Raw genomic sequence first — 23,193 nt, forward strand, 5'->3', positions numbered from 1 at the left:
AATCAACAAAAACTTTCAAAAAGTTTCAAATATTGTGTCTTAATGAAGCTTGATAACTCTGAAATATGTACAGGAGAGTGGAAGAAATGGTATTTCCCTACCCACTTTTGACAACTTTCCCTTTTTAGAATGGCTGCAACATCCAGTCAATTCATTGCTGAGATTAATTAAAAGCTTTCTGATTAGTTAAAAAGGTGCTCTCATTAATTGAGCAACACCTTATTTTTAATAGAAGTGCCAGGCATTATCCTTGAAAATACATTCTCAAATAGGATAGAGCAGCTTTTCTAAAATGTTGCCTGGTGCAACACACACACACACACACACACACACACAGGCATGTACATATGCATAACACATCTAAAAACAATGTGTGCTCCCCCCACTGTTGTTTTATTCATGTGCAAGTTTATATCCAGCAATTAACTCTGCAACAGCCCCAATCTCTAGCAGTTTGAATCTAGCATTGTACTAAAGCGAAAAGCTGCCAAAAGCTGTTACTGGCCAGTAATGATATCATGAAAGCCCGTGTTTCATATGACATCAAGGAATTCTTTCCTTGTTGGTAGCTGAATTCCCAAGAACAGCAACCATTGCCAAGGCAGAGTCAACTGCCATTTCTCATCATGAAAAACTTAGACAAAGCTTCTGTAGAAGCACACAATGCAGCCCTATTTAAGTTCAAGTTAGCAGCCCTCCCACTCACAGGACTGGTAGATTTTAAAAAGAAACCTCCTTCATATTATTTGCATAACTACTTCATTCTGTAAAACAGGACATTAACAAATAGCTAACTTGCAGTTTCAGAAAATGTTGCTAAATATAAAATGCTCCAGAGTAGCTTTCAAACTGACTCTTAGATGAAAGCTAATAGGAGACTGAGTGCGGCTTATGAAACTGTAGCCTGTTCACTCTGGTGAACATGGCACAGATTTCAAAACGAGGCATCACTTGAAGATATCAGCCAAGCCTGAGTCTTGTTGGCATCAGTCTATCTACAAGTAATGTTATCATATGAACTATGTTGTCAAAGAACATTTCTGCATTTTATTGATAGGGAAAAGACACCGGTAACATAGACAGATGTGAATTCTCTCTGCCTCTCATGAACAGCCACCCACTGAGGATGCTGTCTCCCCTTTCCAGGATTGTATCCTGGATTAATTCCTATCAATCTCCTTTGGCACTAGACAAAGTATCTCAGTCTTGTCTCTAAGTGCCTGGCAATCAAGAATGTGTAACAAAGGGTCTTTTGTCTAATGTAAATAACATTTCTTTATTCTTGTTGCCAAGGAGAAAAACACAAGAAAACAATTATATATTGGCCTCAAGTGCTTGCTGAATTGCTTCTTTTCAACACATTTGGAATAAAATCAGATTTTTAATAGGGAACAGTTCCTTGTAAAACACTCTGCTTGTCGGTTAATGACAGAATCCACCAATTCAGGACCTAACTGTTGCAATGTTTTACAAGGCTTACCGAGGTCAATCAGCACTCACCTATAAATGATGCCTTTGCTATGAAGAAATTGTAGGCCACACAGTATTTCAGCTCCATAAAACCTGAAACACAGTAAAAAGACTTTAAATGGAGGGATTAATTTAAATAAGGTAGGGGCCTACTGATGATGTAGTACTTCATTTTCTTTCGGTCACTTTTTCAGAAACCTCTCACTTTCCCCCTAGCCACTAAATGCCGGAGAGTTTGTCTAACACCCTAGGATACAGTTTAAGTTGGAAAAGGCTATTCCTAAGTCAACTCCTTCCACAAGTATACTTCTTGGAAATGTAATTGTTCCCTTTAATACCTTGCCAAAACTGAGCCAAGTTAAGCATTTGTGGAGGTGCAGCAATCTGTGATATGAGTAGAACACCTGCTATTATGTTGCATAGGAGCAGAAGCTAAAAGCACATCCCGTCTTAAACAGAAGGGCAGTTTTAGAATTGGGCACACAAAGCTTGCCACAACATTATCTTATCAACACTTACGTAGCTCTGAATAGATCAAAGCGGCCTTTGTCCTGTATATGGAACATTAGGTCTCCGCCATTAAGGAATTCCATAACGAAAAACAGATGGTCCTGTTTACAAACAGGAAAGAACACAACATTAGCTTACTGATGTCACTATATACACAGTATGAACATGCTGTTCTTCAAGTGAGTCGAGTCATATACTGGTGGCAGCCTCTGGCTGGAAATCTTAACAAGCAGTGTCAGACGTTTATTGATGTAGAAAACTTGTACGACACCCTTCCAGTGCATGTGCATTGCTCATGAAGGCTGACAACAATTAAGCACAAGACCATTCCACAAAAGCCGTAAAAACAGCAGCAGATGACAACACTTTAAAAATGAGGTTATGCTGTGTAAAGATCATCTGCCTGGCATGACAAATACTAATTGGAACAAGGAAGTTTTAATCAGTCAGTGGAAAACAGTTAAGAGGGGGCCCCAGAAAACAATAACATGAGAGCATTGGTGGATTTCACCAATGACCCACCTATCCAAGCATCCTCCCCTCACAGTGGCCAACCAGATGCCTATGGGAAGCCTGGAAGCGAGGATCTCACAGGGTAGGTTATTCCACAGTCTGGATGCAGGCATTGAGAAGGTCCTTTCTCTCATGTGGACTACTTGTGCCTCAGTCACAAAAGAAGATAGAGAGAACAGTCTCTCCAATAGATTTGGGGGTTTGGCAGATTGGTATGGGAAGACATGGCCCTTGGGTATCCCAGACCCAAACCATTTAGACAGGAAGAGAAGACCGCTTCTCTACCAGATTCCAGAGCCTTTCGTGAATCTTTATTTCATTTCTGTATTTAGTGGAAAAGTTGCACCAGGCTCATTTTTGCAGGAAAAGTTTTTATTTCAGGGTCCCTCCCAACTCAAACATCCATTTGGGAACCTTCTTTATAATTTTTAACCATATATTTGTGTGGTGCTTGTACTACTGTTGCGACCCACCTTAGGTTACGCTGTAACCCAGGAATGGGCCCCAACATATGAGCTGAAGTCTAATGGTGTCCATTATTTGTTTAATGGACAAATAATGCAGAGCCTGCAAATGGATACTTAAGGAGTATGCAAGAAGACACACAGATGTAATAATATGCTCTTTAAGCAAGCATACTCTCTTCAAATAAGTCACCCACATATTTCACAGTCACAGCAACAGCAAATTAAGGATTGCAGCGTACCTTTGTCTGAAAAGTGCAGTATAAATGAGTAAGAAATGGATTTTCCCATGCCAGTGCTAAGACCCGCTTTTCTACCATGGTGCATTCCACATCATCATCAATTAGCACCACATCCTTTTTCAAAGCCTTTACTGCAAAAAATTCATTCTTCCCTTTCAGTTCAGCAAGTAGTACCTGTAAAACAAAAGATTACTTTGGGATGCGAATTATGCTTTAGAAGCTCACCAGATGATCATGTCTTGGATTTGCCCCTCTGTGCAAAAGTGGAATTAGACCTGATCAGAGTGCTAACAACACAATACCATGTGCTCAGGCAAATAAAGGTGTCATTTTGCAACCTACAGTCATATGTGTTCATAAAAAGCAGAAAACAGTCTCATGGCATCCTGTGACTGAAGCCTTCACGGGTTAGAATAGACATCAGGTACAACAGGTGCTGCCTAGAGTTGGCCAACAGGCCATAAATGTTTCCCCTTGTACCTGGGATCTCCTTCCCTGAGTCAAGCCAAGCAGCAAAAAGGCACAACGCCAGGAAATGTTTCATTTCACAGCAAATATCAATTAAAAGCCACAATAAAGCCACAACTGGAGGTGGGGATGTGGGGGGATTGGAGCAACACCTTTCCTCACAGCCACCGAAGGTCCCAGGCACCTCTTGCCTTGCGTCTTAGCCCCCCGGTCCCACTTCACTGGTGGCCTGAAGAATCATATGGATCACTTTCTCTCTCTCCCTGACATACCATACAAGGCATTCTAGCAACATACAACCAGCAGTTTGGCAGTCGTTTATACATGTAAAGAAAATCATGCCCTACCAGTTACCTACCTTTCCAAAGCTTCCTTTTCCAAGAACTTTGTGGAATACAAAACTGTCTATGTTGAATTTCCTCCTACCAGATGGTCGTGACAGTGAACGACCCTCCCAAAGCTTATCATACTCACTATTATCTGTAAAAAAAGCAAAATGCGATTTTTTCTATTAGGACCAGGAAACTGCTTTCTCTTCTCCCTAAATGGCATGCTATTCTATGACTGTGGATATATCACTGGCCATTCTATAAATCTGCTCCTGTCACTAGAGTGAAGGACGGAGGGAATGGATGCTGTCATGCATGTGTATGTATGCATGGAATTATAAGTTCAAATTCCATGCAGGCATGAATTCAAAACATCAGAACTGCCTTATACACACACAGTTCTTGACTGGGTTCTTAACTAGAGGCTTAATAACTGAAGTTTAGGGAAGGTGTTATATTTCTGCCTACACTGCTTACAGGGGCATGGAAAGGGGTAGATTTTATTTAGATAATTGTTATGCCACCCTTCAGGCATAAAATAAAAATATACAAACAATAAAAATATAAAGATGTGGCAGAAAAGCGAAAGCCATTAATAATAACAAACCAGGTTGCACTACTGGTACATGCTGAAATGCATCTACAAATAAAACTAATACTTTTGCCAAAAATGACATCAGCTTGTGCCAGTTCACCTTTCCCTGGAAAACAGCCCATAAACAAAGACTAGCAGCCAAGGCTAGCCAGCTCATGAGGCTCGGTGAGGCAGTTGTCTCAGGTGGCAAGCTGGTGGTGCTTTTGGTACCCAGCCAAAGGTGATTTCACAGGCAAGGAGATTCTGAAAAACTCTCCCTCACCAACAAAAAGTTATAGTCAGATTGAATTATAGTTGAATTAAGTTGAGAGCTCTCCACAATCTTTGTCCATGAATTAAGGCTCTCAGTTACAAGGTAGGATGCTGTAGTTACATGTGAAGAAGTGTTGTGCATAAGTCATTACTTGTTGTCTATGTCTTTGCATAATTACTTTAAGAATAAACCATCAAACCAAGTGACAGAATATTGTTTGTACTATATGGGTATTGACAAGTTTTAAATTGACGCGTTAACTGTTAGAATTATGCATTCACAATAAAGAAAAAAATGTTTTTCACCTGTTGCATCTCCACTCCAGGATTTAGGTTTTTTATCAAAATCTTGGTAAATTCCGACACTTTCTACTGACCCAGATTCAGATTTTCTGGAAGATTTCTGAAAAGCAACAATGAATATTCAGAATTACTTTATACTTAAATTAAGAAATGATTGCTTTTCACTAAAACAGCCAGGCTAAATATTAGCACATTGTTTGGCATGATGTAAGCCATTTTCTCATGTAATATGAGTAGTATGTGTAGAAGAAGAAGAATGGAGGATTTTAATTTTCCACTGGGTTTGTTGTCTTATTTTACCAGAACAGATTGCACACAACCATTTTCTGCAAACCATTTCTGCAAACTGTGGGGACACAAATACAGAGAATGGGCACCTGATGATGTGAAACATGCATGTGCCACAAGTGTGTACATGAATTCTTACACCGAGAGTCTTTTTGTGTATGCATATTACATGCAAAGTAGCAAACCTATGTACTCTGCACATGATGCTTGTAGTCACAAGTTGTCACATTAGGAATTCATGGTTACCAAGCTGCTAAATCTGACAGTTTGTGAAACAGTATCTCTTGTCACCAAAAGCTTCTCCCACATCCCCATCTTCAACTATGAAAACTGGAAATGGACTGCAGATTCTTATTTTAAACATTCGAACATTTGACTTGAATGTCAAGAAATCTGCATTTCTAGAGACAGAGGCTGCGTTCAGTTGTCACGTTTCCAGTTTTCCAAATCAGTTTGGAGGATTGTGAATCAGCTCTGTGCCTGCGTGCTTTTCCTATTTTACAACCCTAGTTTGGAAGACTTGCTTACACCACTTGGTTGGTTTGGATTAAATGGCAGACTGTGACTTGATTAATCCAGAGAATGTTCTACTAAGTTCTGCTCGTGAGAGAAGAGGAGCAGGAGATAATGTGTACACTAGCGGAGGAAGAGGGGGGGTGGGGGGAGCGCACCGCCCCCGGCAGCGCGATCCTGGTGGGGTGCCATCGCGACTGGCCCCCCGCCCGCGCTGGGTGCCATGCCACGCCCCAGGACACGTTCTACACCTCTGTGGGTGGCATGCCCTGCCCCCAGGACGCGCACCAGCCACGCCTCCACCTGCTCTCTGCCCCCTGGTGCCAGAGCATGAAGCTCCACCACTGAATGTGTAACACAGGGTTTGTCCCTGATCCACCAGGTGTCCGAATGCAGCCGCAGAGTGACCACAGATGCACATTTACACAAGTGCCAATTTGCAATGGGGCATTTGTAAGCACTTTAGCTGTTCATCTGAACCTCTTGCTAAATATTGAGGAAAATCTTACCACAATTCTGCACTTCATCTGAAATCCAGGTAAGCAAAGGAGTGGTAATATCCCCATCACTTAACAGGGTAAACTGGATGTCAATGTTACTAAGTGGTTATACATATGATATGGAATTTATCACTTGGAAATTATCATTTGTATTGACTATTAGATCATAAAATATGACATGAGGAAAAGGACTAAGCAGCATACCTGACTAACTTGATTTAAAGCTTCTGCCAATAATTTCTGATTGATTCCACAGAGATTTGCCACTTTCTTCTGACATTTGTGGTGCACATTCATTCCACATTCTGAAGAAATACAGTTATGAACAGCATCAGCATAATGCAATTTACAAGCACAATCGATGAATCTACCATTTTTACTGTGATCAGTTTGGTCACCGAGTCCTTTAACCGAACTGAGATCTGTGTTTACCTTTCCCTCATTTTTACTCTCAGTATTAAAAAGGAGCAAACATTACTACATGCATGGAAAAAACAAGAACAGCATTTGGTTTGGAGAACATCTATTTCTTTTCACTTGTGAACACAGTTGAAGGTTGTCAAGTTGTTGGTTTTTTTTAAAAAAACTTTAAAAACACAAACCATACACATAGTTTTCTGTTTAACTCTTACATCAAGCATATACAGTGGTACCTCCGGTTGCAAACGGGATCCATTCCGGAGGTCCGGCTGGATCCCGAGGTTTTCACAACCAGAGGAGAAGTGGTAGACCGCTTCTGCGCATGCGTGATTGGTGAAACACTTCCGGGGTTGCCGCTTTCACAACCCAAGATTTAGCCAAGGGTAACGTAAGCCAAGGTGCTACTGTAATCACGGAATTGATCCCTTGCTTCCTCAAAATTCCCTCTAGCACTGCTATTTTGCCCAAGGCTTGTAATGGCCAAAAGAAACAGACTGTACCTTCACATTTTAATCCTTGCTTAACTAGTCCCCAGAGAAGACTACCACAATGATCACAGAAGGTAGGACTCATGTAGTTGTAAACTTTGAACCTGTGAGGCATATCAATGTGGAAGCGCTCCTTCTGAAACTGAAGACATGTTTATGTTGGGGGGGGGGAGAGTAAAAGAAGTATTTGGAGATTTCTCTCACACAAGATTTTCAAGGAGAGGGAACAAGAAATCCATTATTTATCCAATCATGTAGCCAGAAGGTTGACACAAGCAATAAGTTCAATGAAATAAAAAAATAATTTTAATTCATAGAATTTAACATATTAGAGACACTGCCCTTTTCACTGACCACACTAATGTAACTCTGCCCACAAGAATCCTAATTTAAAACGTATCCTAAAATGTCCAAGAAATAGTCTCCATGGACAGTGTTGTGTGTATACTGTGCTTCTTTGCGCCTGAAAGGGCAAATTTGAAGCATAGTATCCTGCCCACTCATTCACACACATTGCGTTTCTTTAAAGCAGATATATCTGCAGCCACAAAATCTAGGAAAACATCAATACATGCTGGAAATGACAGGTGAGCCAATGAATAGAATAGTTTTTGAGCAAGTCAAGAAGAATGCCTTTATTCTGACAAATCATGCACAACAAGGAAGCATGTGCATGTTTAATCTACACGATTCTGTGCTGGGGCACTCAGCACAGCACAGCAGGAAATCATTTTGCATACCATTTCAACAAATATTTTGCATAGTGTTGAACTAGTCACACTGAGATCACTGAAGAAAGTGATCTCCAACCTCAGAGAGTTACGTCTGATGTTGGATCACCACTGCAGGAGAGCCTCAGTCCCATCAGTCAGGGACCGTTATTTTTTATCAGCAAGTTTCAGAAATATCTATCTTTTTGCCTAACCACCAATTGTTGGAGAATCTGAGTCCAACATCTTGTGACACATAGCTGTGTTTACCAAGTACAAACTACATGTTACACTCATTGCTGTTGGGCTTTCAACTTCCATCAGGTTCAGGGATGGAGTCCCACAACACTTGAAAGAGGAACAGGTTCCTTATTCCTGAGTTAAAATTTAGAAATAGTCCCTTTTTATAAGGTTCCTCCATTATAGCCTTGTGGCTATAGACTAACCAGAGAAATGTTGTTTTTTGTCTCTTTAAACTCAGGAACTTCTTTGTGCTTGGTCAGACAGGCTTAGGGTATTGATTGCACAAATCCCTTTCTCCCATGGTAAGGGAACAAGAGTGCATAGTTCCTTAAAGACTTAAAAAAATTATCTGGGGTCTTTTGGATAACCTCTGCTGAACTGCAGGACCTGGACAAAAAGACAAAACTTTAAACTGAACTGCAATTTGCTTAGCTGCTTAGACCCACATGTTGTCTTTTCTTGCCTTCCCACTTGCAAAAAATAAATCACATCCAAGATATCTGATAGCTTCATTCTTAAGAAACAAAATATTAGGCAAAAGTAAATAAGCATGCAAAATTTATATAATATGTAAAAAGCACATATCTGGTTTTCTTTACCGCTGCATGTCTTTTTTTTTGTACACACAATACATACTGCGGTTAATGAACATATAAAACATTTTATTACTTACCATTGTATCTCTGCTGTTTGCTGCAGTACCAGTACATCTCCCAATGATTTTATCAATGCATTTTTTGTGAATAGCAGCATTACATTCTTCAGAAGAGCAACAGGAATAGAAAGATACGGGCAGTTAAGTTTCATGGAGGGGGAGATATATATAAAGTATTCTACACAAAAATGTTATTTTCTCTGATTTTCATTTATCAGTTGTATTATAGTTACAACTTTATGTACATCAGTAGAAATGATACATTGGAAAGCTTTTACTATTAGTGTTGAATTTTAAATAAACCTGTTAGCATTTTAAGGTATCACAAGATGCCTTCTTGTTTTTCTGTAACAAAAAATATAAAAGACCCTTTTGTTATCTGGAAAATGGCAGCCCTAGACAAGCGTAATATTTACTGGTATTTTTTTTATATAAAAAAACATACCACTATATCATAAAAAATCAAAGTAATTTGCAACAATGATATCTTGATATAATAAAAAAACTACATAAAATTTAAAACCAGCACCAACTAAGTACTACAGGAACATGTTTTCTTAATTGCCTGCATAAGCCTGTTAGCACAGAAATGTTTTCAGCAGGTGTTTAAATGTTAAAACAAAAATGAATAATTAGGGACTGTTGCTATTTAATCTTATTTATTCAGCTACTTCTATGGCACCCTTCACCCAAAATGGTCACAGGATGGTTTACAAACATAAGGTAACAAGATAAACAGAAACGTTAAAATAACTCTCATAAACCACATAACAGCATCATAAAAATGACTTAAATGATCAGCCTCTAAAAGCCTGACAGAAAAAGTAGCGGTTTACCTGGCATCTAAAAGAATAGGTTACCTATAGCGATTATCAACAATTTATACTACACCTAGTAAAGTTTCTCACCGGCTATTACCACCCAAGAATAAAAGACAATGCAATCAACTTACGTCTACATTTATATCCCTGCTTGTTTAGGCCCCTGTAAAGGAAATTGGGGGGGGGGGGGTTAGCAAAACTTATAAAACAAAATCTTCAGACATACAAGTTGTTTTATCAGGCCAGGGTCTTATTAAGAATATCCCATTGAAATATTTGAATCTTCCTTTCCTTACAGAAGTCACAATACACTTTTGAAGTAGGGAAACATCAACCTGCTGTTAATACCTAGCTATGCATTTCAAAGTGGCTCCAGATGGGAGAAGGTGTCTTAGAAAATGGAGGCTGTACCCGAGTGGATGAGAGAGAACAACAGCCAAGCTGAAGAAGTCAGCTGTCACAAACTTTCAGAACACTGTATGGAATATTAACTGCACATCAGCAGAAGTGATTTGATTTGATTTCTAGATTTTGTAGAGATGCTTTTCTTGTTTTTAAGCGTTTGTGCATCTTGTATACCATTTTGATGGCTTCATGATGAGAAGCAGTGTATGAATTTGTCAAATACATAAACTGTGGTTCTGATCGGGTGTTCCCCAAACTGGTGCCCTCTGGGTGTTTTGGGTGGAAGTTGCAGTCCAAAGCATTTGGAAGGTACAAGGTTGGGGAAGGTTGTTGATTAATCCATCAGTGGTTGATGCAGGCGTTGTTGCTGTTTTGACGTGGTTCTGAAGGTTCTTGGTTAAAGAAGCCCACTTAAGCCATCCTTGTAAACTTTTTAAAAAGCTCAGGAAAAATTCATCTTCAGGGTTTCCTAGAGGCAGAGTAACTCTATGGAAACTCTATGGAAAACTAATGCTAGAAGCCAGAGCACATGGAAACACCGTTTACCTTCCTGCCACAATGGTACCTATGAGTAGTATTCAAGCTAACAGAAGAAAATGGTAAAACTGAATCCTTCACTTCTTGCTGTAGGCCAGAGCTGTGTGCAACATATATGTCACAGGGGCTTTGGTGGCTACTCTAGAGTAACGACTCCTCCAGGCGTTGTCTTTTCATGCTTTTATTTAGTGCTGATTATTTACAGTGCCGAGCAGTACTATGTACATGTTGTCCGTTACAGGTCAGAACCTCCGAATGGAGATTCGCGCGTTTTCTTCCAGCAAAGTAATCTCGGCATACTGAATCTCCGCCCCCTTCTCCTCCTCCTCAGTTCCGGGGTCGGGGGGACTGGTCTCCTTCCATTGTTTCCCACTTCCCTTCCCACACTGGGTATGGGCTCCGCTACCTTGCCTGAGCCTCGGACACCATTTCCTGAATCTCCGCTGGAGATCTCTTCCTCCCCACTCGCGCTCCCATTGGGTGATGAGCTGCTGCTTAAGATGGGAGGGACCTGCCGGTACGTTCTGTCCCTCACAATATAGATCAGGCATCCCCAAACTTCGGCCCTCCAGATGTTTTGGACTACAATTCCCATAATCCCTGACCACTGGTCCTCTTAGCTAGGGATCATGGGAGTTGTAGGCCAAAACATCTGGAGGGCCGCAGTTTGGGGATGTCTGATATAGATAAATAAAACACAGACAATAGCTCTTACCACACAAAATCTTTACAGACAGAGCAAAATGTAGGTTGCCCAAAGAAGGTGGCAATGAACTCATGGTTTTTGATGTAGTGGATCTTGGCCTGTTTGATTGCTCCTCTCCTGTTCATAGTCACAGTTCCTTCATCTTCTCTCATTGACTGCTTGTTGTCTGGAAGCAAAGAAATGAAACAGTGGAACTTGCTGTATTTATAAAAGGAATAATTGTTTCATTGTTTAGTTTAACACAATCACTAAAAAATGAAGAGCATGTGCTTCTCCTCTCCTCTCCTTCTCTCATTGGACTGTCTTCTATCAAGTGCTGCTGCAGTAATATAAAAATTAAAATGAACTGAAGATATGGAGCGTGTTAGAAAAACTCAGCAATATGCAAATTTTATATCAGATAGCAGGCACTTTAGCCACAACTACCGTGCTGGGGGAAAAGGCACAAAACCCCAACCTTTCCCCTATTTCCATACTGACCACTAAAACTTAATGATCAGAACACATACATCCCTTTTTGCATCCCCCCCCCTTCTGCCAAGGCACCCAAGACAGTTTACAATTCAAAATATTACCATGAGCAAAAAGGTACACAATATTTGCTGGCCAACTTCAGGAACCAAATTACTGTGAAACTATACCTTTAAAAGGCTGAAATTAGATTAATGAATACATCATTTTTCTTTTATTCTGCTATAGAAATGCCCTTTCAGTACACGAAGGGAAATCAAATGATTTTATTTATGGCAGGCTTAGGGAACCTGCACCCTGGCCTATTCAGCTCGAGACTCTCTCCAGCCGACACACACTTTGACTGCTTTTGCCTAGTGGCATTGACTTATGCTTCTTGCTTGCCTGTGTTAATGATAGAAAAATGTGTACAGATATATTCATGTGTGCAGAAAGTCTTGATTTCTGCACATGGCTGGAATGTTGTTTACTGTATACAGATAAGAATCACATCCATTGCTCTGCTGCCCACTTCTGCTTCTGGTCCCACCCAACACAGGCATGCAGAAGATTCCCCACAAGTTTCTATGGCCCTTGGGCTGAACAAAGTTCTCCACCCCCGATGCAGAGAGATTGAAAGTCTGTGGAAGACAGAGGAGGAGAAAATAAAGGTGATGGAAATGTGAGCTAAAATCACTTGAAAATACAACCAAGAGATTGGGCACAACTTCTGTTTCCATGTGCAAGGTGTTTGTAGTTAGGCAAGAATATGAAGAATGATGCTTGGATCCAAAACAACTTACTCTCAGTGTAGGGGAAGTAATGACATCACAGTGCCTGGCACTAGTACAGTGGTACCTCGACTTACGAAGACGATCTGTTCCGCGGAGCTCTTCGTAAGTCAAAGTATTCAGTTGTCGAAGCGCCCGTTAGGCGCATGCGCAAAGCACGTTTTTGTGCTTCTGCGCATGTGCCGACTGCGCGCGCCACTTCTGCGCAGGCGCAGAGCGCGCGTGTGGCGAAAAGACTTCCGGGTTTGTCGACTTCGGAAGTCGAAACCTTCGGAAGTCGAGTCGTTCGGATGTCGAGGTACCACTGTATATGAAAAGAAGGGGAAGTGTTTTAATAAGCAAGATGGCGCTGCTTCAGGTAGTATTAGTTCAAACCAATGCAATTAGGAAATCGTTTCTCTCTAAATACACAAGAGTAGTAGGTTTTTTTTTAAGTGTTTTGTTCCCCTGCAGTTTTATTTTAAGCAAATATTGCAGAACTTGGCAAATGCACTGACTCAACATGCAAAATTTGCCCTGGCTTCCCTCTGCTTGGTCTGCTATCCTTTCTCTACCACATCTCCCTACTCCTTATTATCCCCACATGCACAGAACATGTGCAGCACAGTGCTAAACTAATCTGGTTTTGCTGTGTGTAATGTGTTCCTTTAGCAATAGGGAGGAAACAGTTAAATTGTGGATGTGTCTCAAAGACAAGGGGAAATCCCCTTTCTGACCTTTTCATTCTTCCAACACAAGTGCTGTTTCCTCTTGTGCAATGGAAAGCTAGAAACAACCTGAGTTTGATGAGTTTCACGTTAAAAGAGTATCAGTACATAGACACCATTTTCTCTTTGGCTTACTCAACTTTAGCACTCTGCCTTTCTCAAAGTGAATGGAACAACAGCTAGTTTCTGTGAACTTTGAGGCCTAGAAGACAGGAGCAAGATACTAACCAGTACATTTGCAAGTCTGGAAAATTATTCCAATGTTTCCTTAGTTTTTGTAATCTCAAACTGATCTCAATAAATATATGCTCCACTTAAATCTAGCAAATGCATTTAGGACCAAGATAAAAAGCCCAAGCTGTTTAATTTCTCCATTGCAGCCCAGGAATTACAAAATTATCTACTCCAGTGACACATTTTTTTGGAACAATCCTGGTCCTCAAAGGTGTGCTTCCACTGTAACAAATTCACTGCAACATTCCTAGCAATTCCTGTGAAGCCCCAAGTCCCGCTCTGCCTCCCTTATAGTCATCCAGTGCTTTCTTCAGGCTCTCCCACAAGCTTTTTACAATTCAGAGCATACAGAGTGATGTGGGCTGGAGTCTTGTAGAAGAGAAGACCAGCAGTTGATTACGGAGGAGCAGAAGGACCCTGGATTAGGTGGAATGGCTGAATGCTTTGCAGTATTTAGGGGATGAGAGCTGAATGCCAGTAGGGATCCCTTCTGCATGGTGAAAGGAAGAATAGGTAAAGGTAAAGGGACCCCTGACCATTAGGTCCAGTCGTGACCAACTCTGGGGTTGCGGTGCTCATCTCGCGTTATTGGCCCAGGGAGCCGGCATTCAGCTTCCAGGTCATGTGGCCAGCATGAGAAAGCCACTTCTGGCAAACCAGAGCAACACACGGAAACACCGTTTACCTTCCCGCTGGAGCGGTACCTATTTATCTACTTGCACTTTGACATGCTTTCAAACTGCTAGGTTGGCAGGAGCTGAGACCGAGCAACGGGAGCTTACCCCGTCGCAGGAATTCGAATCGCTGACCTTCTGATCAGCAAGCCCTAGGCTCAGTGGTTTAACCCACAGCGCCACCCATGTCCCTGAAAGGAAGGATACTGCTTCCCTAAGTTTTTCTTTTTATTTACGAATGTATGCATCAAGTGTATAAAAGGTACATCTGAAAAAGAACATCAGCAGAGCAGAAGTAGGAAAAGTAAGGGTGTCAGGGAAAGAAGAAGTGGCAGAGAGCTCTGTTGCAAAGGAAGGAAGTAACAGGAGGAACTGCAGCTACTAGTCAAAATTAGATTTTGCATGTGGCTCATAACATTTGAAACTTATAAAATGCTTCTGAAATACCAATGATTTTTAACTATATATATCGAAGCTATGAACATGAGTTTGACCAAACTGCGGGAGGCAGTGGAAGACAGGAGTGCCTGGCGTGTTCTGGTCCATGGGGTCACGAAGAGTTGGACACGACTAAACAACAACAACAACAACAACATATATATATATATATATATATATATATATATATATGCAAAAATGATGCTCTATTTAAAAATAAATCACTAGAATTAGAAAGAGAACAGTTTTTGAAGCAACCAGTCAATTCATCTGGATGATAACCAGGTGAATCAGAATTGTAGAGTTGGAAAGAGCCCCAAGGGTCATCTAGTGCAACCCCCTGCAATGCAGGAATCTCAACACACCGTTTCCCATCCCATTTGAAACCATACTGGAGCCTGCTTAGCTTTGCAAACTGTACTAGCAGTTTTACTGCTACACCACTGGCCTTTCAATAAAGGGAGTTAAAGTCAAAAGAGTGGCAATAATTTCCCCTCTTCCAACACTGAGATGTTTTATTTTCCACGTTTTTAAAGAAACATTTTTTACAATACATCCACATCCACATATACACATCAGGAAACTGGTGTAATACTAGATGCTGCTGGAAGTTGCAGGTATTTGCTAACATCATAGAGTTTCGCTTTCCCTTTAGTAAAGTGAGTGCTTTGTATGTAATACACTGACTGCACTCTACACATAATGCTAAGCCATATTTTAGCACTATGTAATTGAGATGTAGAACGCAATGCATTGGGCTCACATGCTCTTCCCTTTGACGGCTTGTCATGTTATATGAAAGAGGAACCCAGACTTACAATGAATTTGAGGAAGCTTCAAAACAAGCCCACAGGTTTGAAGGTGTCTTGTGTTGAAACTTCCCAGAGTTTAAGGCAGGATTTCTGGTTGACAAAACATGACACTAATGTGAAAGGGATGCTAATGACTGCAGAAATCCTCCTGCTGGTCATGAGAGAGGAGGAGAGGGAAAGGGAAAGTAGCAGCTCATCTAGCATTGAACAAGATGTTATGTATGAATGCAAGGCACCAAAAAGGTTTGCATAACAGGGTTCTAGGAAGAGAGTAGGAGTAGATTCCTGCATACTTGGGGAGATGGATTCATGAGGCATGCAGGAAAAAAGAGAATACTGAGCTGCCCAAAGGCTAGCAAGAGCAGGGACTATACATCTCTTTCCCCTATAATTGAGGGATCAGCTTTCATCCAGTCAGAAATGGGAGATTGGCTGAAGTGAATAAAGTGGCTTCAGTCTGGGAGCTTGGCCTCAAAAATTCCCCATTGCTATTTAAAGGATTGCAAGGGAAGAACTAGTATTGGAGGACATGCACAGAATCCCCCACACTCACACTCATAGGCATTCTGAAGTCCAGGTTGGCTACAGAATCGGTGGCCAGAACTATGGGCCAATCCAGGAAAGGAGATCTGTGCTCAGAATTATGCATCTCCATGCATAGTCACTCACTGTGACAGATGTTCATACAAATGCACCAAAAAGTGTACAGGTAGCCTGTAAACACTACATTGTTTTCAATGGGATGCACATTCAGATCTTGGATGCAATTTACAAACATAATTCCTGATCCACTAAGTGACATGCCTACAAGAAGTTGTCCTCTATATACAATCTGTTTAACTGAATCAAGGATAAGAAGCATCTGGAACAAAGTGGAAGGAAAAATTATCCTTTTTGCCCTACCCCTCATCCTCCCTACATTCTATTTTTATGAAGCCACGAAGATGTGGACAACTTTTTAGCAAAATCTTGCATTTTTTAAAAAATGGAAATCTAAACTTACACACTATTTAGGAAATTCTGCTGTGTACAGCAGTTCAAGTGATAGCAACTATCTTGAAAAAAGTGTGGAAAGCTGGCAAAGCCTATAAATATTAGAACATGCCACCAAGCTTTCACATCTTACCAAACAAAGGAAAAACCTTTGCTCAGACCTCTTGCACAGTTTCCATTGAAATGAATGGGGGTAGTGAATGAACAGTGCAAGAAAGCTACAATTCCCATTAAGAGTTTTATCAGATGGAAATATTGCCAGTTATTGCCATTGACTGTAGGTCCATTAAAAAGAAATTGAGCTATGGAAAACATGTCTATGTATTAATACAATCTATAAATCACTCAGAAACAGGCAACACTTTTCAGATAACTCTTTTCTGCATTAACCTGCAGTTAATGAGCATTCGATTATCCATATAATCTTCCCCACCCACTGAAAGTGCTAAAATACTTTGTTCCCTACTGAAACTACCTATTTTTCAAAGAAAGCAATTGACAAACCCTTCCGTCTTGTTGCTGAAGTCAGCGGCATAATTCCAGAAAGAGAAAACTATTCTTGCTGCCTCCAAAGCTGCTTAACGCAGAGAGCGAGACTCTCAGCACTAAAGTAAACGAACCACTGAGGTGCTAAGTTCTGTGACTGGATAAGGTCAGTAACTTCATTAAAATAAACAAAGAAATTGGCAACCAGTTCTGCTTCTTATAAGCATCATATATATATATATGGGGGGGGGAGACTCATTTGTGGGACCCCAAGTCTAGCGCTCAACCACCTTCTACCCCTCAATTTCCAGGAATGATGGAATATTGTCTTTCTGTTTTCATTCATATATATATATATATATATATATATATATATATATATATATATATATATATATATATATATATATATATGAAGAGAATTTAATTTAGGGCACATCAATTTGGAAGCATGCCATTTTAGTTCAATGACAAGTGAATTGCTCTGTACATCATGAAACGATGGAAGAAAATGTCTGATATACCAATAGAGGCTTGGGCTAATAACATCTGGAGCCTTGCTGTATCAGAATGCCTCACATATCATCAGCAACTAATCAAAGGCATCTCCAAAAAAGATACCTTTGAGACAATCTGGTCTCACTTTTTCTCTTTTATTGAAGAGGAACAGAATGTTTTGATGCCGCCATCATCACAGAGCTGTCTGTGGAGGGGATATATTGATTGAAAATATATTGTATAGTAATTGTATTATAACTTTTGAATAAATGTCTTAATTTTTTAAATGAAGTGTGTGCAGCAAGCTGCCTACACCACTGAATAGAGAGCTCCATGTGTGCATTGGAGATATGTGCAGGGAGCTCCTAGACCAGATGTATCGTGAAATTTCTTGCCATAAACTTGCACAATAAATTACAAATACTATATAAGAGAATATTTTCCTATTTTTCTGCTTACACATTCCCTTTCTTAATTTACCCCCACATTTGAAAACTAACGTTACAACATTTAACTGATTAATTCATCAGCGAGGAACCTCTGGCTTATGGATCCAGCAAAGGTCCTAATTAGGCACACAAGGCAGTTTTCCACAAGACATGCCCACCTGCCCCACATATAGGGGCAAGTAAAGATGTGGCCTCTTGCAGTCCATATGCCAACCATATGACCATCATCACCTGCAATCCCCCAAGGTTTTGCCTGCATAGTCAGAAATCAACCCATGCAGGCAATGGGAGCAGGCTTTACAGGCAATGATTCATGGTGCCTGCAACCCCTTGGGAATTTCTTTGCCCATGTCATTTGCAATCAAACCAAGTGGGCAAAAGAATACACTTCACAGGAGATCATGGTGACCTCAGGTGACTGACAAGTAAAAGATGTGCTTTTGGTAGTTTATCCACTGAAAATTCACCAAATCAGTGAGCTTTCAGTGCTGATGCAACACCTTTTCCCTGGAAGCAAAACACTGGTTTATTTAAACTGGGCATAGTATGCAAATGCATCAACCAGTGTTGCTCCAGTCCTGCCAGGCCCAAGGAATCACTGGATTTTGTAACACCTTGAGCAACTATGATGGGCTAAAATGAAGAGCAGTGGCAGAAATGTTCATACCCTGTGCAACCTCGTGAGGGTGGCAGAGGATCAAAGTGGCTTCTTTTGCTGAAGCAAAGTGTCTGCCAGTGCTCAGGTAATAAGAACACTTTGATAACAGGCTGAGGAACAACTGGTATAGAAAATGAATTTTCAGCTACGCTTATGAAGCAGAAGCTTCTGAGTTTGTGTGCCAGGTGACCTCTACACATAAAAGGGGTGCATAAGGTGGTTAAGAGTCTATATCAGCTGGCCTTTCACCACATCCCATGGCCAGTCACCCACCCATCAATGTCTATGCACACATCAGAAGGGCATCTATGCTCATTTATGTGCAACCTTGTAAAGTACCTTATATTGACTTACATCATCGTTCCACCTAGCTCAGCTTTTTCTACAATGTCTGTCAGCAGCTCTCCAGGTTTTCACACATTGTCAGCCCGATTTGGAGATGTTGAAGACTGAATTTGGGACCCTCTGCATGAAAAGCAAATGCTCTACCACTGAGCTATGGTCCTTTGCCTATTCCCCCTTGCATGGAGGAATGCTCATGTGAGTATGTGCGCAGGGCCTCTTCTCACACATGTCTGACTTGGGTGAGGCAAGGCAGTGCACACTCTTCCCCTGGCAGCCCTCTGAGATGCCCCCTAACTTTTTTTGAGGGTTGGGGAACCTCCCATTCGATCTGGGGAGATCCCCCCTTCCTCAGCTCCCATGCCACAACTCACTCCATTCCATAGGCTCCCCCAAGAGGCTCTTCAGGGGACTTAGGAGGCTGCTGGAGGGACGGAGGAACAGGGAAGTTGCCTTCCATTCTCACATCTCTGGATCCAAGCTAACATGTCATCAAATTTAAACTTAATGTTTACTATATATTGGACAATAATAATATTGAATAATAATAATAATAATAATAATAATAATAATAATAATAATAATAATATTCACCCATTTCCTTACCTCCATCTTCTAGAAAATATTGTACAGCCATCAATACTTTCCCTTGAGGTTGCAAGTCAAGCTAAGAAGAACAAAATCAACGAATTACATTCCAGTTACACTAAAATTCCTGCAACCTTCTTGTGCTACATTCTGAAAATATCACATGCAGAGGAGCAACTCACAGTTTCCTTCTCTCACACATCTATTTCGCAATGACAACAGTGTTGATACTGTTAGTTTCTTAATTATTATGGAGTCACCCCACATTTCATTTATCGTCAGCTGAATGGAAACATTGCCCGGCTGTATGGAAGTTCCACATAATTTGAATTAACCCACAGTTTCCCACTAACAGCTTCTCTAAATAAGCAGAACATCATTTGAGTTTTGCCCAGATTTATGTACTACCAATTGCAAGGCCCATCAGTTTATCACATATTACCCTAATCTTTTCTCTACCCCACTCAGGGATACAGAGCAAGGTTGTGGAAATACACACAGTAATAACATCGAGGACATGAAGCACGTTGAAGCACACATTATGTTCCTTTTGTAAGGAGCTAGACAAGGAGCATTCCCATTTTTTGAGAACATGAAGTTCTGCTGAGAATAATCTTAACAAATGCAAAATTCATATGCTATGAGCATGTGGTCCTTTAGAGATCTGGTTCTAAGCCAGGCATGTCAAACCTGCGGCCCTCCAGATGTTTTGGCCTACAACTCCCATGATCCCTAGCTAGCAGGACCAGTGGTTGGGGAAGATGGGAATTGTAGTCCAAAACATCTGGAGGGCCGCAGGTTTGACATGCCTGTTCTATGCTGTATAAACCTAGGGTAACACAATACAAAATAATTAATCTTATGGTGTCATACTCACCCAGAATTCTGCTTTCCCATTGCCTTTCTTACATCTTTCAGCCAAAACAGACACACCTACAGTCACCTCAGATAATGGCTCTTCTGCTGCTTTCATGAGAACAATCTGAATGACGCGGCCCTCATAAATGTGGGCATCAAATGACGATTTCCATTCTGGGTACATAGTGGGTTTCTTTTGAATCAAGGTTTTGCCTCTCTCTGGAAATGCCACAGAAAAGGCATAAATGTAGAGTTGCCAGGAAAACACTAAATTTCACAAGCATGACCAACAGACGATTTTAATTTTATTAAAACTATAGCCAGGAAATAATCTCAACAATATTAAGATAACAAGGAAGGATTTTTCCAAACACATCAACTGCAATAACAGTCAATGAACATTTAATAAGTCTTATTCTAGCCATTGTTTAGACTGCCTTATCCCTAGGGTCCCCAGCCCATTGCCCCAATGGAGAACCCTGGTCCTTCTCATTGTTGTTGAAAAGGTGGATTTCACCATTAGAGGCTAAGGTACATAAAAGGCGAAACATGGAAGCCAAATGGCCAAAATACAAAGATATTTTGATACAAGAAGGAAACCAATGTAAAATGAAAACATATGAACAAATGAAGGATATATTGAGTGATTGGCTCCAATATCACCAGATTAATGAGGTTTTCAAAAATGATTTAAAAAATAGGTTTTCAATTGGAAGAATCCAAATTGGAAACGCTGCTTTTGAATTTGAGATCAAAAAATCTTTCTAAGATGTATAACTTGCTGCTGGAGTGGCAGACCAAGGATGAGTTAACGAAATCAGCAATGATTGAATGGGCTAAAGATGTTGGGCATAATATAATGATGGAGGATTGGGAAAGGTTGTGGAAAAAATCTATTAAATTCACTGCATGTAATGTTTTGAAAGAAAATGTTATGAAAATGATGTATAGATGGTATTTAACTCCAGTAAAATTAGCCAAGATCTATCATACACATGATAATAAGTGTTGGAAATGTAATGCAGTGGAAGGAACCTTTTATCACATGTGGTGGACTTGCCCCAAAATAAAAGACTTCTGGGAAAGAATTTATATTGAATTGAAAAAAGTGTTGAAAAACCAGAGGCCTTTTTATTGGGACTAGTCGGGAGAGAAATACCCAAAAAGGATATCACTTTTTTTTTTATATGCCACAACAGCAGCTAGAATCTTGATAGCAAAACATTGGAAGACTCAAGAAATACCGACGGTGGAAGAATGGCAGATGAAGATGATGGAATATATGGAATTAGCTGACCTGACCGGGAGACCAGGGAGAAAAATTGGTGGAAGAAGATTGGAAGAGTTTTAAAGACTATTTGAAAAAGAACAGTATTGAAATTGAGTAACAAGAAAGGGTCTTTGACCCTTTATATTGCTGTAGCTTAGGAAAATAGTTTTGTGTTGAAGGAAATTTGAAATATTTACTAAGGTTCTGGATGGAGTAAGGTATAAATATATTTGGAAGCAAGGTTAAAAAGGGATATGAAGTAGAAATTGCTAATAATGTAGTATATAATGAATCGCAGTAAGGAGGAACCGAGGAAGTCTTAATACAATGATTAGAGTTGAGGTTAGGATTATGAATTTTTTTTGTTGTGCTTTGTTTTGTTAATGTTTGTTTTCTTTTGAATTGTTATTATTGTTTGTACTGTTTTGTTTATTTTACATGTGTTTAAAAATATATATAAAATTTGGGGGGAAAGGGGGGGAAGTTTATTTTCCTTTATTGTGCTTTGGGTGGCACTGAGCTCCTAGGAAAACCAAGTACAGGCCTCCAACCACATCGCCCCTCTTCCCTTTCCTTCCCCAGAATGCCACTGGGACCCATGTGGGATATTTCTCTTGTATGTGTTGATGGATTTTGCCTTCAACATGTGTGTTGCTTTTTGGGGTACATGGGTGGGTCTTGCCTGTTTGACTTCTTCAGTAGAGTTTGCCTGTTTTTGTGCCGTATGGTGGTGAGTGAATTTTGCCTGGCTTTCCCAATGCCCCCACAGTTTTTCCAGATTTGGGGAATTGCCAAAATTGTTTAGCTGCTTTTGGGGGGTGGATGTGTGTTACTTCTGTGAAACGGGTTATTTGGTTGTGCTTTGGGGCATGGGAAATGTCTGTTTTGAAATTTGGGAACCAGAGCCAACTTCTCTCTTATAGGCATGCTCTCCCTCTCTCTTTTGCAAATTTATTTGTCCTCCAGGACAACAAAGATCCCTTGGGCAGCTTTTCTGTGACTAGATAGATGCCCAATGGCAGCCATTTTATAGTGGTGCCCACAAGGGTTTCTCAGATTTCCAAATGTGGCCTAAAATCCAGGCCCAGTTTTGGCAACTGTATTAGTTGAGCCATGATAAATAGCTGAATCTCTGTAAACTGTACGGAGAGTGATTGGTTCCTTAATATTCTGACATAGGATTTAAGTTCAGAGTTAAGTTTATGTTTATCCAACAGCTGTTTTGTTTGATGCACGTCTCTCAGTATGATGGACTGTCCAAACAGTAGTAAAGAATAGCACCTCAGTTTGGCTTTATTAGGTAAGGACTGTCAAAACTAACATTATAAATTAGGTATTTGACAAGCAGGCTGATGTTAGCTTGCCAAATGTTCACAAATAGCCACCTGAGGATATTCTGCATTCTGCAGACTTCTGCTTTATCTCCTCTGGTTCTGTCAAAAAGCTTTTACCTGGTCTCAGAGATCCTTTCTAGTAACAGCTATTCAGAGCAGATGTTTTCAATTAATGAAAA

The 23,193-nt window shown here is 40.4% G+C and overlaps 1 protein-coding gene across 4 annotated transcripts in view; it reads right to left on the minus strand.

The window, feature by feature from the left end:
* The window catches only part of PRKCD (protein kinase C delta), a 60,963-nt gene that overhangs the window by 5,616 nt on the left and 32,154 nt on the right, over positions 1 to 23,193 (minus strand). For 2 of the 4 annotated variants that reach the window (XM_035106173.2, XM_035106174.2), the window contains exons 3-14: positions 20,430 to 20,629; positions 19,559 to 19,631; positions 11,442 to 11,598; positions 9,916 to 9,947; positions 8,982 to 9,067; positions 7,368 to 7,497; positions 6,652 to 6,752; positions 5,150 to 5,246; positions 4,026 to 4,147; positions 3,200 to 3,373; positions 1,990 to 2,081; positions 1,501 to 1,563 (exon numbers count right to left, since the gene is read on the minus strand). In XM_035106173.2, coding sequence (XP_034962064.1) covers positions 1,501 to 1,563; positions 1,990 to 2,081; positions 3,200 to 3,373; positions 4,026 to 4,147; positions 5,150 to 5,246; positions 6,652 to 6,752; positions 7,368 to 7,497; positions 8,982 to 9,067; positions 9,916 to 9,947; positions 11,442 to 11,598; positions 19,559 to 19,631; positions 20,430 to 20,629 — 1,327 coding nt within the window. Of the gene's footprint in view, positions 1 to 1,500; positions 1,564 to 1,989; positions 2,082 to 3,199; positions 3,374 to 4,025; positions 4,148 to 5,149; positions 5,247 to 6,651; positions 6,753 to 7,367; positions 7,498 to 8,981; positions 9,068 to 9,915; positions 9,948 to 11,441; positions 11,599 to 17,035; positions 17,348 to 19,558; positions 19,632 to 20,429; positions 20,630 to 23,193 lie in introns of those variants that run through there. The other 2 variants (XM_035106175.2, XM_060271496.1) reach the window with 2 other exon arrangements.

The sequence above is a fragment of the Zootoca vivipara genome, chromosome 2 (genome assembly GCF_963506605.1).
Source record: "Zootoca vivipara chromosome 2, rZooViv1.1, whole genome shotgun sequence".
Classification (NCBI taxonomy): domain Eukaryota; kingdom Metazoa; phylum Chordata; class Lepidosauria; order Squamata; family Lacertidae; genus Zootoca; species Zootoca vivipara.